The sequence below is a fragment of the Parambassis ranga genome, chromosome 24 (genome assembly GCF_900634625.1).
Source record: "Parambassis ranga chromosome 24, fParRan2.1, whole genome shotgun sequence".
NCBI classification, from domain to species: Eukaryota; Metazoa; Chordata; class Actinopteri; family Ambassidae; genus Parambassis; species Parambassis ranga.
In genome coordinates this window covers 17,558,110-17,571,609 of record NC_041043.1, presented here as the reverse complement: position 1 = coordinate 17,571,609, position 13,500 = coordinate 17,558,110, and the positions used below count along the sequence as shown (strand labels likewise).

Below are 13,500 nucleotides of genomic sequence, written 5' to 3'. Positions count from 1 at the left end.
ATTCTATATTTTCATATATAAGTCGGCCCTGAGTACAAGTCGCACACCCAGCCACAGGACGAACACAAGTGGGACTTATAGCCCGGAAAATACGGTACTTTATGAATCCCTGTAGGGAAGCCTTTAATCACCAGGAGCCCTTGCTCTGGAACCAGGTGTAAATCTGGATTAAAGAGGCAGACACCACCTCCACCTTTAAGACCAGACCTACAACCTTTGTGTGTAGCAGGTGGTGCAGCTAGTCCACACTGTAGAGTGTAGGGCTGATAATCAGAGCTGTAGACATCAGTGTTTCTCCTACCATTATATCAGCAGGGTGCCCTGTCCCCCCACAGCCACCCACCGACCCTCCGTGAAGGTCCAGTTCATTGGATTGTCTTTACAGTATGTCTCTATGGGGACAGTCCTGGAAGCAGTCTGTCTGATGAACTCAGAACAAACAGACATTTTCACAGCAGGTCTTTAAATGCTGTCAAATCAAACTCCACTGTGGCCATGAGTGGGTTAACAGTAGATCAGTGTCATCCAGCTGTCAGACCGGTTCTGACGCTCCCTGCGTTCCTCACTGATCATGTGACCTCTGTGTTCTACAGTCTGCTGTGACTCCAACAGAAAAACACACAAGTAACACAAGTTGTCCTGAAACAGCTGTTCATCTGCTGCAAACATCATCAAGTGTCTGAAAGACATTTCCTGATTCACTTCTACTGTCTGTCCACTAGATGGAGCTCAGCAATCAACGAGCTGCAGATCAGCCCAGGACGGAGCAGAGCAGAGCAGCATGGATCTCACCTCATTAGACCTGCTCATTGTTCAGTGTTAGCAGAGGAGAACAGAAACAGGCTCAGGTCTGTTTCCATATTGTAGCTGTGAGCAGGGCGACGTTATGAGATTTCATTCATGAAGTGGAGAAAACAATCGATGACTGGTCACATCTGAATCCTACAGGTCATTTTGCTCCATATTTAATACTGAATCATTTTCCAATCAAAACAAGCTACATCTAAAACCAAGCCAGTGGAATCTGTTGCCTGGCAACACTTACAGAAGTCACCATGAGAGGGCGCTGCACCAGCACCAAGGTTCTCATCTTTGTGAGCATCCAGCTCCACTCACGTCTCAGACACACTAAGCAGCTACTTGTAGGCTTCTGAGCCTTTTCTCTGTCTTCATCCACACTTTTATACTTTACCTGTGACCTCATGATGTCACCTTCATAATAGAACATGATAACATAAAGCCACTGATTCCTCCTGATCCTTCCAGCTAATGTCCTCATTAAAACTCTGCACTCAACATGTTGGAAGCATTTTCTCATCATTCCCTCACAGTGAGTGAGTCTTACCTGTGCTGTTGGTTTCTGTGACGAAGCAGAGAGCAGTCAGTGTTCAGGGTGTTTATACTCCATCATAGGAGGAGCCTCTGTGGTCACATGACTTCCTAGGAACTCTGAACAGGTTTAAACTGACTGTTGGCTCAGATTAAAAACTGGCAGCTGGGAGCCAGGTGTCAGCAGCAACCCCAGCTGAAGCAGAGCCCGACCCAGCCTCTGGTGATTCAACATGTCTGCTACAGTCTAACAGTGTTATTGAGAATGGTTGCTGACTGAAGGAGACCTCACTGTGATCAACCACTGAGCAGAAGCAGCATGGATCACACACCTTCAGTGCAGCAGGGATGAGGTCCCTCAGGGAAACTCAGGATGTTATCATCCATCTGTTTCATTACCTTGAACACAGCACACCTGACACAACACTGACATGAAGGGGTTAACAGTGGGTAGAACAGGTCTGAGTGCAGAGTCACCAGCTGTCAGACCGGTTCTGACACTTCCTTCATATTTCACTGATCATGAGACCTGAGGGCTGATTCTAAGACAAACACCAGAAGTTACACAACTTGTTGTGCAGCATCAGTTACAGTGTGACTCTGACCTGTGTTGTTGTGTTGTTGTGTTGTTGTGTTGAATTTCTGGTTTCATTCAGGATGTTGCACATTTCTATCAATCACCATGGTCAAATATGACAGGGTCATCATTTCATTCAGGGTTGTCGTCCTGCTTCTTCTCCACTTGCCTCCGACTTCATTAAACTGCTTCAATCTGTTCATCTGAACCAACATGTAACATCCTCCAGCCACAGCAAAGCTCAGTTTGGATCTTGTGATGTCAAACTGTGTTGCTGTAGAACAGGTATCCCTAACAGCATTTCCTGTCACGGATCACAGAGCAGGTCCAAATTCCACTCCTTCCTGACCATGAACCCATCAAAAGAATCCACTCTCCCTCTGAGCTCGCTCTGTTTTTATTGTAAATTGGGAATCTGAAAAGGAAAGCGGCCGCACAGTGGAGGAGCTGGTGAGTCATTTTACATTTTAGACTCCATAGCTCCGGCTAGATGTAAAGATTTAAAGCCCACAGTCCTGCCTTGGTTAAATGAAGACACAAGGAACATAAGAAGAGACTGCAGGAGGGCTGAGAGGACATGGAACAAAGACAAAGCTCATCACTGCTCGTCTAAAACAATGAATGATGAAATATCAACGCGCTGTGAAAGAAGCTAGAAATACCTGCTTCTCTAAAATCATTACAACTAACAGCAATAAGCCCAGAACCCTCTTTAAAACAGTAACCTCTGGGTCCCCTGCCAGTGAGCCCGGTTCTGAACTGTTTTAACTAAAGTCAGTGACATTCCAACCATTCCATTCTGTCCCTGTCCAACCAGAAGACATGTGCTCCACCCCTTTCACTCTGAAACAGCTTCATGAGATTCCACTCCCTCACTGGAACGCATTGTTTCAGTTGAGGCCTACCACCTGCCTCAGACTGCGTCCCTGCTTGGTTTGAACAGATTCAGTATCCTAGCCATTGTAGCTGCTTCTCTGTCCTCTGGCACTGTCCCATCTTCTCTCAGACATGCCATCGTTTGCCCTCTTGAAGAAGCCTGCACTCCACCCTGCTGTTCTGAGTGATTACAGACCATCTCTCTCTCTCTCTCTCTCTCTCTCCTTCATCCTCGCTCTATCTCTCTCTCCCCTCTCTCTCTCTCCTCTCTTTCTCTCTCTCTCTCTCTCTCTCCTTCATCCTCTCTGACTAGCAGCAGGACTGGTTCCTCCTTAAGCTGACACACACACAATTGGATGAGTGTGCGCCCCCTGCTGGGCAGCAGAGTTCAGTTTGAACATCACCACACACACATCAGAGATGATGACATCGTCCTGTCCTCAGACGTTCAGCACATGTTAAATGAGCTCCTCTGTGGATTCACATCACTTTCATGCATTTTAAAGCCTGAATATTTTCATTGTGTGTTCTGATTGATCCTCACAGCCGGTGGACTGGATGCTGTGAGCGGTGTGAGGAGCATCAAAGCGAGGACGCCTCGTCTCAGCCAGGACACGTTTGACACCAGACCGTCCTCTGCAGCAGGAATCATGAATCTTTGAGCCGCAGACCGTCAGCTGACCTGAGGACAGACACCATCCAATGTCCAGACCTGCTCACGGTTTACACACTGACACAAGAACTACAAGGCCCAGTCTGTCCTCAGTCCACCCAGAGAGTAGACTCAGAGGTGTTGGTGTCTGTGGTCCAGAAGCCTCCAGCAGCACACAGATTAAAATCTCATATTTAGACTGACAGTAAAAACTATGGACGAAGCTTCTGTGACGTCACATGTCTTTAGAGCTGTTTTGAGGCTCCTGGACGCTCCAACCGCCGCCATGTTGGCAGCGCCACGGTCCAAAACTCCAAATACAAAGAAGAGGAAGGTGAATTGAGTGGAGGCAGGCGGGTGATCGTAGAAACCGGAAGTCGCACCATGATGTGGAAACCACCTGTCACTCAAAGCAGCCATGAGGGATTTTAGGTCCTAATATAATTACATTGAGTGAGCTATGAACACATGGGAGTCTGAGGGGGTCGACTCGCTGCTGGAGCCAGCAGGGGTCGCTCTGTCATAGCTCAAAGCTTGAACATCTCCATGTCCTGAGAGTGGCACAAAACAAGTCTGTCAAATGATGGCTGACACCATGACCTCCAAAGATGGCGGCTCATGAACAAGAAACCCACCTGGAAGGTTCTAACCGAACAGATCTGATGAGACAAGTCCGGGTGCTCCAACCTCTTCATCCACATATCTGCACACAGTGCAGTGGGTGGAGGAGGGTGGTGTTCACAGCTCAGGCTCACCCCCATAACGAAGCTCGGCTCCACCTGAGCTCCTCCTGCTCTGAAGCTGTGGGACGTTAAAGACGTGGACCTGATGGTCCACGGCAGGAGGGTCTACAGACCAACGGCCTCCTGCCGTGGACCGGAGGAAGAGGAGGCTACTGCAGCTGTGAGGAGGGGTGAGGAGGGTGAGGGGTGAGGAGGGTGAGGAGGGTGAGGGGTGAGGAGGGTGAGGAGGGTGAGAAGGGGGGATTTAGTTTGAGCCTGAGAGCAGACAGATGAGAACTAATGATCAGAAACCTTAACAACATAATAACACAATAGTTTCATCTTGTCTACATCACCAGTCCGTCGTGTCTGTTCCTCCTCTATCAGCTGACTGACAGCCAATAGGCTCACACCTAAATAAACCACGGTGATCAGGAGGAGCAGAGGATTGTGGGTAACTGATCAGAGAAAGCTTTAGTGAGGCTGCGATGGGCCGATAATAGAAGTATTGATGATCTGTGTTCAGCTTGTCGGCCTCAGGAGGACAGTGTGTCTCTGGCGCCCTCCTGTGGTCACATGAACAGAGTGCAGTCACGGGCCTGTGTGTGCACATGCATCAGACTACAGTAAAAACAAATGTCACATGACAGGAAGTTTATTGAGTGACATCATCATGTGTTTCATGAGTAGGGGTCAGAGTCTGGAAGCCGGTCTCCTCTGATTGGTGGGTGCGGGTCGACCCCACAGGCGCAGACGGCTGACTCCTCCGTCCGGCGCGATGATGAGACGGATGTGACTGACGGGCCGAGTCAGCGCCGCTGTGGTGAAGTGATGTCTGTGATGAGGGCGGAGCTACAGAGAGGAAGCCCAAGGTGAGGAAGATGAGGAAACAAAAGCCACGTCACGGGCGATGAAAGCCTACTTTCTGTGGGGGCAGAAGAAGCTGCCACGACGTCCCAGAATTCCACCTGGTCCTGATGCCGTCAGCCTCCTCCTCAGGGGTCAAAGTGCAGGCCTCGATCCTGCACGAGTCCGGGAAGTTACCTGGACAGAAGGACAGGTGAGCGACTGCTTTTATAGGCCAGGAGAGCGAAGACGAGGCTCCACCTTTGAAGTGGTTGGTGTCGACCTCGATGCTGCTGATCACTCCAGGGTGGCCGAGACGAAACACCGCCCACTCCCAGCCGGGCACCTGCAGGATCCCCTGCTGGTCCACCTGCAAGACAAAGCACAGGGACGCATGACGCTCTGGTTCACAGCGGTGACCTCGGCCAGACGTCCTTTCAGATTAAACCTTCAGCTCTTTGGGGCGGTCCAGTCTGCGGGCTGTTTCCCATCCGTCGGCCATGTTGGCGGCCCGACCGGGACCTGCGGACACACCAGCGTCACCTCAGTCAGTTTATACACCGGACCAACAAACACAACCAGCTACAGTCTCAACAGCTTCCAACCAATCATGTTACGCGGATGTCCAAAGTGGGCGTCGCTGTAGCTGAGGCAGACTCCTCCATTGGTCAGAGCCACCAGATCAACATCCTGATTGGCTGGGACCGACGACCAGTCTCTCTGGCCGATGCCGTACACTCGAAGTCTGGCTATCCCTCCATCTGAGGACACACACACACACCGCTGTTAATGTGTGTGTCTCTGTGTGTCCCTGCCTGTGGGTGTCTGTGTGTCTCTGTCTGTCTCTGTATGTCCCTGTCCCTGTGTGTCCCTGTCTGTACCTGGGTGTACCTGGGTGTACCTGGCTGTACCTGGGTGTACCTGGGTGTACCTGGGTGTCTCTGTGTGTCCCTGTGTGTCCCTGGGTGTCCCTGTGTGTACCTGGGTGCATGTTGAGGCGCAGGTGTGTGTCTGTATGTCCCTGTCCCTGTGTGTCTCTGTGTGTGTCTGTGTCCCTGTGTGTCCCTGTGTGTCCCTGGGTGTCCTTGTGTGTCTCTGTGTGTCTCTGTGTGTGTCTGTGTCCCTGTGTGTCCCTGGGTGTCCTTGTGTGTCTCTGTGTGTGTCTGTGTGTGTCTGTGTCCCTGTGTGTCCCTGTGCGTCTCTGTGTGTGTCTGTGTGTGTCTGTGTCCCTGTGTGTGTCTGTGTGTCTCTGTGTGTGTCTGTGTCCCTGGGTGTCCCTGTGTCTCTCTGTGTGTGTCTGTGTGTGTCTGTGTCCATGTATGTCCCTGTCCCTGTGTGTCTCTGTGTGTGTCTGTGTGTGTCTGTGTCCCTGTGTGTCCCTGTGTGTCCCTGGGTGTCCCTGTGTGTCCCTGTGTGTCTGTGTGTGTCTGTGTCCCTGTGTGTCCCTGTGTGTCCCTGTGTGTCCCTGTGTGTCCCTGGGTGTCCCTGTGTGTACCTGGGTGTCCCTGTGTGTCCCTGGGTGTCCCTGGGTGTCCCTGGGTGTCCCTGTGTGTACCTGTGTGTCCCTGTGTGTCCCTGGGTGTCCCTGTGTGTACCTGGGTGCATGTTGAGGCGCAGGTGTGTGACCCGGTCTTTAAAGGAGACTCTGAAGTGGTTGTGGCAGCAGTCGGAGAATCCAGGCTGCAGCTCCGACACACACACCAGCTCAGGCCACGCCTCCGAGCCCAGCTGTCAATCAAACATATGCTGTCAATCAAACATCGCGTGTTACCACGGTGAAGAGTTGACTGTTACCGTTACCTCGGTGACAGCTGCTATCTGACTGTCAGAGGCCGCCATGCCGGTCCGGTCTCCCTCCAGGCTGAGTGGGGGGGCCTGGTCTGCTGGGAAACAGGAAGTGTTTACACACAGCTGGAAGCAGGAAGTGACATCTGAGAGAGAGACAGGTACCCAGACAGCCGGCCTGGATGGAGACACGGGGCGAGTGGTTTCCCGTGAAGAAGGACGTGTCCACGTCCACGCCGTAGACCAGCCCCGGCACTCCGAGCTGTATGATGCACCAGTCATGACCTTTGACACGGAGAAACCAGGTGAGTGATGTAACAGGGGCTCCTGTCTCTGTGCTGTCTCATGGAACCTCTCGGTCCACATGTCCACCTGGACTCATTCTGTCCCTGCAGCCCGAACCCAACAGTGACCTTTACTCTTTACTGACAGGTTTCAGGACTGTGATCTGATCTGTGAGCTTCATCACTACAAACATCTTCATCACTCTGCACGAAGTGAGGAAGAGGAGGCTCCACACACTGACCGGGGATCCTCTTCCTCCTGGTCTCCCAGCCGTCCATCCACTTCCCGAAGTCAGTGAAGGCAGACGGGAGGAACTGTGGAGGCTCCCTCTGTGTAAACACACACAGACAGACACACACAGACACACACACAGACAGACACAGACAGACACACACAGACAGACACACACAGACACACACACAGACACACACACACAGACAGACACACACACAGACACACACAGACAGACACAGACAGACACAGACAGACACACACACAGACACACACACACACAGACACACACAGACACACACACACAGACACACACACACACACAGACACACACACACACAGACACACACACAGACACACACACAGACACACACACACAGACACACACACACACAGACACACACACACACATAGACACACACACAGACACACACACACACAGACACAGACACACACACACACACACAGACACAGACACACACACACACACACACACAGACACAGACACAGACACACACACACACAGACACACACAGACACACACACACACACAGACAGACAGACAGACAGACAGACACACACACACAGACACACACACACACACAGACACACACACAGTTACTCTCTGTGATCTGGTGTGGGGCTGTTCGGACCTCCAGGTCCTCAGGGGTCAGAGGCTCGTACCTTCAGCAGGTTTTTAGCCGGAGCGAACCACTCGTCTGTTGCAAAGATAACCTGAAGGACACAACAGTTGTGTAGCTGTTAGCTTAGCTTAGCATACAGACCACAGGTGCCACGTTCTTCTGTGCCTCACCGTCCCTCCAACTGTCTCACAGGCGAGGTCATTAAACTGCAGGAAGTCCAGCTCGGCCACCGTCTTTCCCGCCGTCCTCCTGTCGGCCATGTTTACCTGAAGATGCAGCTGAGACGCAAAGAAGAGACACAGAGAGAGAGGTGCTTCCTGCAGGGTTCAACAACCGCTCAGACACACAGCGGGCCAGAGTCCACACACAGACACACACAGCGGGCCAGAGTCCACACACAGACACACACAGACACACACCTCACTCATGAAAAACACCCTGAGATACAAGAGGCAGGAAGTCGTCCCCAACCCGGTGAGGACAGTCCACCTTCTTCCAGCTCAGCAACTGGATCTCAGATTGAAAGTCTTTGAAGTTTACACTGAGACGGGCCATAGTCCTTGTGGTAGGTCTGTTTAAACTGCAGCGCCACCTGCTGGCAGAGTGGCATCACAGCAGCTCGAGCAGCTTCTTCTCCATGACGGTGGAAACTTTCTGCAAGTTGATCTGAACTGATTGATCAGGTCTCTCTGTCTGTGTGTGTGTGTGTGTCTGTGTCTGTCTGTGTGTGTCTGTGTGTGTGTGTGTGTGTGTGTGTGTGTGTCTGTCTGTGTGTGTGTGTGTCTGTGTCTGTGTGTGGAGGACCCCTCGCTGATTCGCATACCATACGTTTTGAACTCGGACCCTCTCGCACCCAAACCGACAATGATCCCTGTACACCTGCTTTAATTGTGTTAAAAATCTGAATCGGATTAATCATGGTGTTTGATTATTTGTCCCCTTCAAATGTAACTTTGTAACAAGTTTACTGTATTTTATCGTGTCAGCCTGAAACCATTCGACCATGTAGTGCAGTCGAAGGAGACACGAACAATCCATGAACCAATAACACACATTGCAGTTCATTTTATTCACCACTAGATGTCCTACTCGAGCACTGTGTCATTGAAGCCTGGAGTAATGAACCTTTTTCTTGAATCAGGTGTCGAAGCTTCAACAAAGCCTCGAAAACCCATCACTAGTGACGGGTCGATGGATCCTCCTCTTGGTTTCAAAGCTGCTGCTGGGTCTGAGGGTCAAAGGTCTGAGGGTCACAGGTCTGAGTGAATGTTTGTTTGCATCATTATTCAATCATTTAAAGTGTTTCATGACGTCAGCATCATTTCTCCAGAAGAACCTCAGAGTCAGTGTTTGTGATTCTATCAGGATCCAGGACGTCAGACCAGACTCTGCTGGACCTGGACCCAGCTGTGTGTCCATGAAGAGTGATCGGTCAAAGGGTCCTCCATCTCTGGATCACCTGCAGCAGCCAATCAGATCCCTCCTGACTGTGTGGACATGGTGACAGAGGTCAGAGGGTTCACCGACCCACAGAAGGAGGAGGACTTCAGGAGGAGGTTCAGAGAGGAGGAGCAGGCCAGCGGGACCACATCATGTGCCACATCCTGGTCTTCTGCTGGATCACTGCTACAGTTCTGGAGGACATGTTGGAGACCAGAGAGGGAGGAGAGCTGCCCAGGACCCTGACTGAGATGTACGTCCACCTCCTGGTGGTTCAGGCCAAAGTGAAGAGGGTTAGCCCCTCAAACACTAGCATGCTGCTAACGGCTGCTGATTGGTCAGCTCAGATTAGGACGGTGGGGACAGGAGGTCCTCCCTCCATGGTCCTCACATGTCTCTATAGGGGCTCTGCTGCTGTGTCCAGTCAGAATGGAGGATGCTGGGAAGTGGCTCGTGTCACTGACGGTTATAGAACGAGACTTTGATTGATTAAAAACTAAGAATGGGATTGATCTGCTGTTTGGGAACACGAACATGATCAGAATGAGGCAACACGCATTCTGGACTGTAGAGCGCCCCCTGTGGGACAGCAGGGTCACAGCGGGGCTCCTGTCTCCTCAGACTGCAGCTTTAAAGTCTGCAGAAGAAGAAAAGTTCAGTCAGTACCGCTGGGGGCGTGGCCTCACACTCAGCCTGCTGGGTGGTTCCTGAAGCCGCAGCACAGTGCGCGCTCCCGGCTCTCGGTCAGATCCGCGCCGCAGGTGTCCGTGACGGTGTGACGCTGTGTCGGTGCTTCACGCCCGTGGGACTCGCGTGGAAACTTCAGTACAGAGTGAACATGTGATTCAGAATGCGGAGCAGCGAGACCAGGACCCAGCGAAGGATCTGTGCGTGACGGAGCGCGCTCCGTGGAGCCGTCCAGGTGTGGCAGCCGTACCTGCGCGTTCACCGTGTGTGTTCAGGACCGTGTGTGTGTTCAGGACCGTGTGTGTGTGTGTTCAGGACCGTGTGTGTGTTCAGTTGTTGGAGCTCACGATGCCGGAGCTGATCAGCGTGACGGAGTTTATTGCGGAGACCAATGAGGACTACAAGGCTCCGACCACCTCCAGCTTCTCCACCCGGATGTCCCACTGCAGGAACACGGTGTCGGCCCTGGAGGAGGCGAGGACACACACACACACACACACAGCTCAGTGTTCCATGTTCAGCAGCCTGTGTGTGTTGCACTTCCTGTGATGAAACGTGTAACACTTTGACTCTGGATGGCTGAGTCAGTGTGTGTCAGTGTGAAAGAGGAACACACACACTTCCTCCTGAGCAGCTGCGTGTTGTAAGCTGCTGCTTCTGGTTTTGTGAGGCACTGTGATGATGATGATGATGAAGCACTTTGTGAGGGCCGGGAGAGCGTCCCGGCCCTCACAAAGTGCTTCATTAGAGGGGCCCCTCAGAGGCCCCCGAGGACAGACATGTTCAGGGCCTAGGTGGACATTTTTTCTGCCTGTTTGTGTGTCTCTGCTTGTTTTGTGCATCTCTTTTGTGCGTCTCTCTGCCTGTTTTATGTGTCTCTCTGTCTGTTTTGTGTGTCTCTGCCTATTTTGTGCGTCTCTGTCTGTTTTGTGCGTCTCTGTCTGTTTGTGTGTCTCTGCCTGTTTGTGTGTCTCTCTGTTTTGTGTGTCAGTTTTTTGTGTTTGATCACACTGTGCTTCATGCTGGTCATCTTGTCACGTCTTCCTGCTCCTGTTGCATGCTGGGACATTCCTGCCCTGCAGACCTGAGGCAAAGATGGAGCCTCCCCAACAAGTCCAAACCAGACCCACCTCACTGTGTCCTCACTCTGTCCTCACTGTGTCCTCACTGTGTGTCCCGGGTGCTAAATGCCCTCCTCATTTCATTCTTTGTGTGTCTGTCTGTCTCAGTGTCTGTCTTCTCTCTTCAGGGTTAAACCCCTCTGTGCCTCTGTCATGTCCTGACTCGTCTGTCTGTCGTGATGTGGAGGTTTTGGTTTTCAGTGTTTTGTCTGGTTGTTGTTGTCTCTGTTGTTGTTGTCATTTTTGTCTCTGTTGTCGTTGTTGTTGTTGTCTCTGTTGTCGTTGTCTCTGTTGTTGTTGTCATTTTTGTCTCTGTTGTCGTTGTTGTTGTTGTCTCTGTTGTCTCTGTTGTCGTTGTCGTTGTTGTTTCTGTTGTCGTTGTTGTCTCTGTTGTCTCTGATGTCGTTGTTGTTGTTGTCTCTGTTGTTGTCGTTGTTGTTGTCTCTGTTGTTGTCTCTGTTGTTGTTGTCTCTGTTGTCGTTGTTGTTGTCTCTGTTGTTGTCGTTGTTGTTGTCTCTGTTGTTGTTGTCTCTGTTGTTGTTGTCTCTGTTGTTGTTGTCTCTGTTGTTGTTGTCTCTGTTGTTGTTGTCTCTGTTGTCGTTGTTGTCGTCTCTGTTGTTGTTGTCGTTGTTGTTATATAATGACGTGTGTTCAGTGTGATGTGTCCTCTCAGCTGCTGGTCAGTCTCAAGTCCTGTATCAGGCCTGCTCAGCCTGTCACATGATCAGTCAGAGTGTTCTCATTGGTCTCTGCTCCATCAGGCTGTTATTGTGCCTGCTGCTCTTCTCAGGCCTTTCCCTCGTGAGGCTCACTGTGTTTTCGTGGTGTGTTCAGTGACCGTGGGTTAAAACGATTCCAGTGCTTCCTGTTTCTGTGCTGTGTGACATGTCTTGTTTCCATGAATGGTTCTGGTTCCTTTGGAGGCCAGCGGTGGGGTTTGGTTCCTGTCTCAGGTCTGTGAGTGTGGAGGTCAGTGATGCAGGCGGAGCTGCAGCAGGCGTTTTAAAAGATGGAGGCGGTTCCTGTCAGAGGGACGGATGTTGGTTGGATTGATTGTGTGTTTTTGTTGTGTAAATCTGACAGTGTGTCCTCTTCAGGCTCTGGATGTGGACAGATCGGTCCTGTACAAGATCAAGAAGTCGATGAAGTCCATCAACGCATCTGGTCTGGGTGAGAGACACAGTTTGACCTCAGTCCGTCCAAAAATACCCCACACAGTGCTCAGCGTGTCACTTCCTGTCTGTGGTGACACTGCTCAGACACAGACCGCCAAAATAAAAGCCAGTCTGTGTGTGTCTGTGGCTGTGTGTGACTGTATGTGCGCATGTGACTGTGTGTGTATGTGTGGCTGTGTGTGAGTCTGTGTGTGTGTCTGTGTGTGTCTGTGACTGTGTGTGTGTGTGTCTGTGGCTGTGCGTGTGACTGTATGTCTGTGACTGTGTGTGTGTGTGGCTGTGTGTGTGTGTGTCTGTGTGTGTGTCTGTGGCTGTCTGTGGCTGTGTGTCTGTGACTGTGTGTGTGTGTGGCTGTGTGTGTGTGTGTCTGTGTGTGTGTCTGTGGCTGTCTGTGGCTGTGTGTCTGTGACTGTGTGTGTGTGTGGCTGTGTGTGTGTCTGTGTGCGTCTGTGTGTGTGTCTGTGGCTGTCTGTGTCTGTGTGTGTGTCTGTGGCTGTGTCTGTGTGTGTCTGTGTGTGTGTCTGTGTGTGTGTGTCTGTGTGTCTGTGTCTGTGTCTGTGTGTCTGTGTGTGTGTCTGTGTGTGTCTGTGTGGCTGTGTCTGTGTGTGTCTGTGTGTGTGTCTGTGTGTGTTCAGACAGGTGGAGTCTCACCTTCTAACATTCCAGTCATTCCCTGTCATGTCCCAGCATGCCGAGGGAGCGTCCTGTTGTAAACAATTCAAAGAGCTCCTTCACTGTGCAGCAGCCAAAAGTATATGGACAGCAGCCCATTGGAATGAACAGGGACGTGTCCACAGAGCTGCTTCACAATGTTCACACGGCGTCTGACAAACAGACGAAACGTTCATTGGTTCAGGAACAATGATCCAGAGGAACGCCTCACAGAGGAGGCCCGAGGTCACCTCAGAAACTGTCATGTGACAGCGTGTGAGGTCACAGGTGAACCCAGGCTCACCTGCACAGGTCCCACCATCAGAACACTGAGCAGCCAGTCACATGACCTCTGTCTAAGAGAGGTCATGTGACAACCCAGAGGCCTGCTGGGAAATATTCAGAGTTCAGACGAGAGCAGAAATAAGAAGCCTGATGATCAGTGATGGCGTCGGGTCGTTACGTGTCACATGTTTTTA

The 13,500-nt window shown here is 51.3% G+C and overlaps 2 protein-coding genes across 3 annotated transcripts in view; one reads left to right on the top strand and one right to left on the bottom strand.

The window, feature by feature from the left end:
- Positions 1–4,795: 4,795 nt before the first annotated feature.
- On the bottom strand, positions 4,796–8,525 carry allc (allantoicase). Of its 2 annotated transcripts, none has more exons than XM_028396875.1 (12): positions 8,367–8,525; positions 8,118–8,225; positions 7,988–8,038; positions 7,314–7,401; positions 6,953–7,072; positions 6,803–6,885; positions 6,598–6,730; positions 5,608–5,763; positions 5,451–5,524; positions 5,264–5,372; positions 5,079–5,200; positions 4,796–5,008 (listed from the first exon to the last, which is right to left on the bottom strand). In XM_028396875.1, the coding sequence occupies exons 1-12, from the start codon at positions 8,373–8,375 to the stop codon at positions 4,850–4,852; spliced, it is 1,212 nt and encodes a 403-aa protein (XP_028252676.1). In that variant the 5' UTR covers positions 8,376–8,525; the 3' UTR covers positions 4,796–4,849. The 2 variants fall into 2 exon arrangements, with proteins under 2 accessions (XP_028252676.1, XP_028252677.1); XM_028396876.1 differs by having other exon boundaries at positions 6,803–6,882; positions 8,367–8,519.
- A 1,007-nt stretch (positions 8,526–9,532) lies between these two features.
- Positions 9,533–13,500, top strand: part of asap2b (ArfGAP with SH3 domain, ankyrin repeat and PH domain 2b) — a 13,596-nt gene continuing 9,628 nt past the window's right edge. Inside the window, exons 1-2 of the mRNA XM_028396817.1 lie at positions 9,533–10,548; positions 12,293–12,365. Coding sequence (XP_028252618.1) covers positions 10,423–10,548; positions 12,293–12,365 — 199 coding nt within the window. The 5' untranslated portion in view covers positions 9,533–10,422. The remainder of the gene's footprint in view (positions 10,549–12,292; positions 12,366–13,500) is intronic.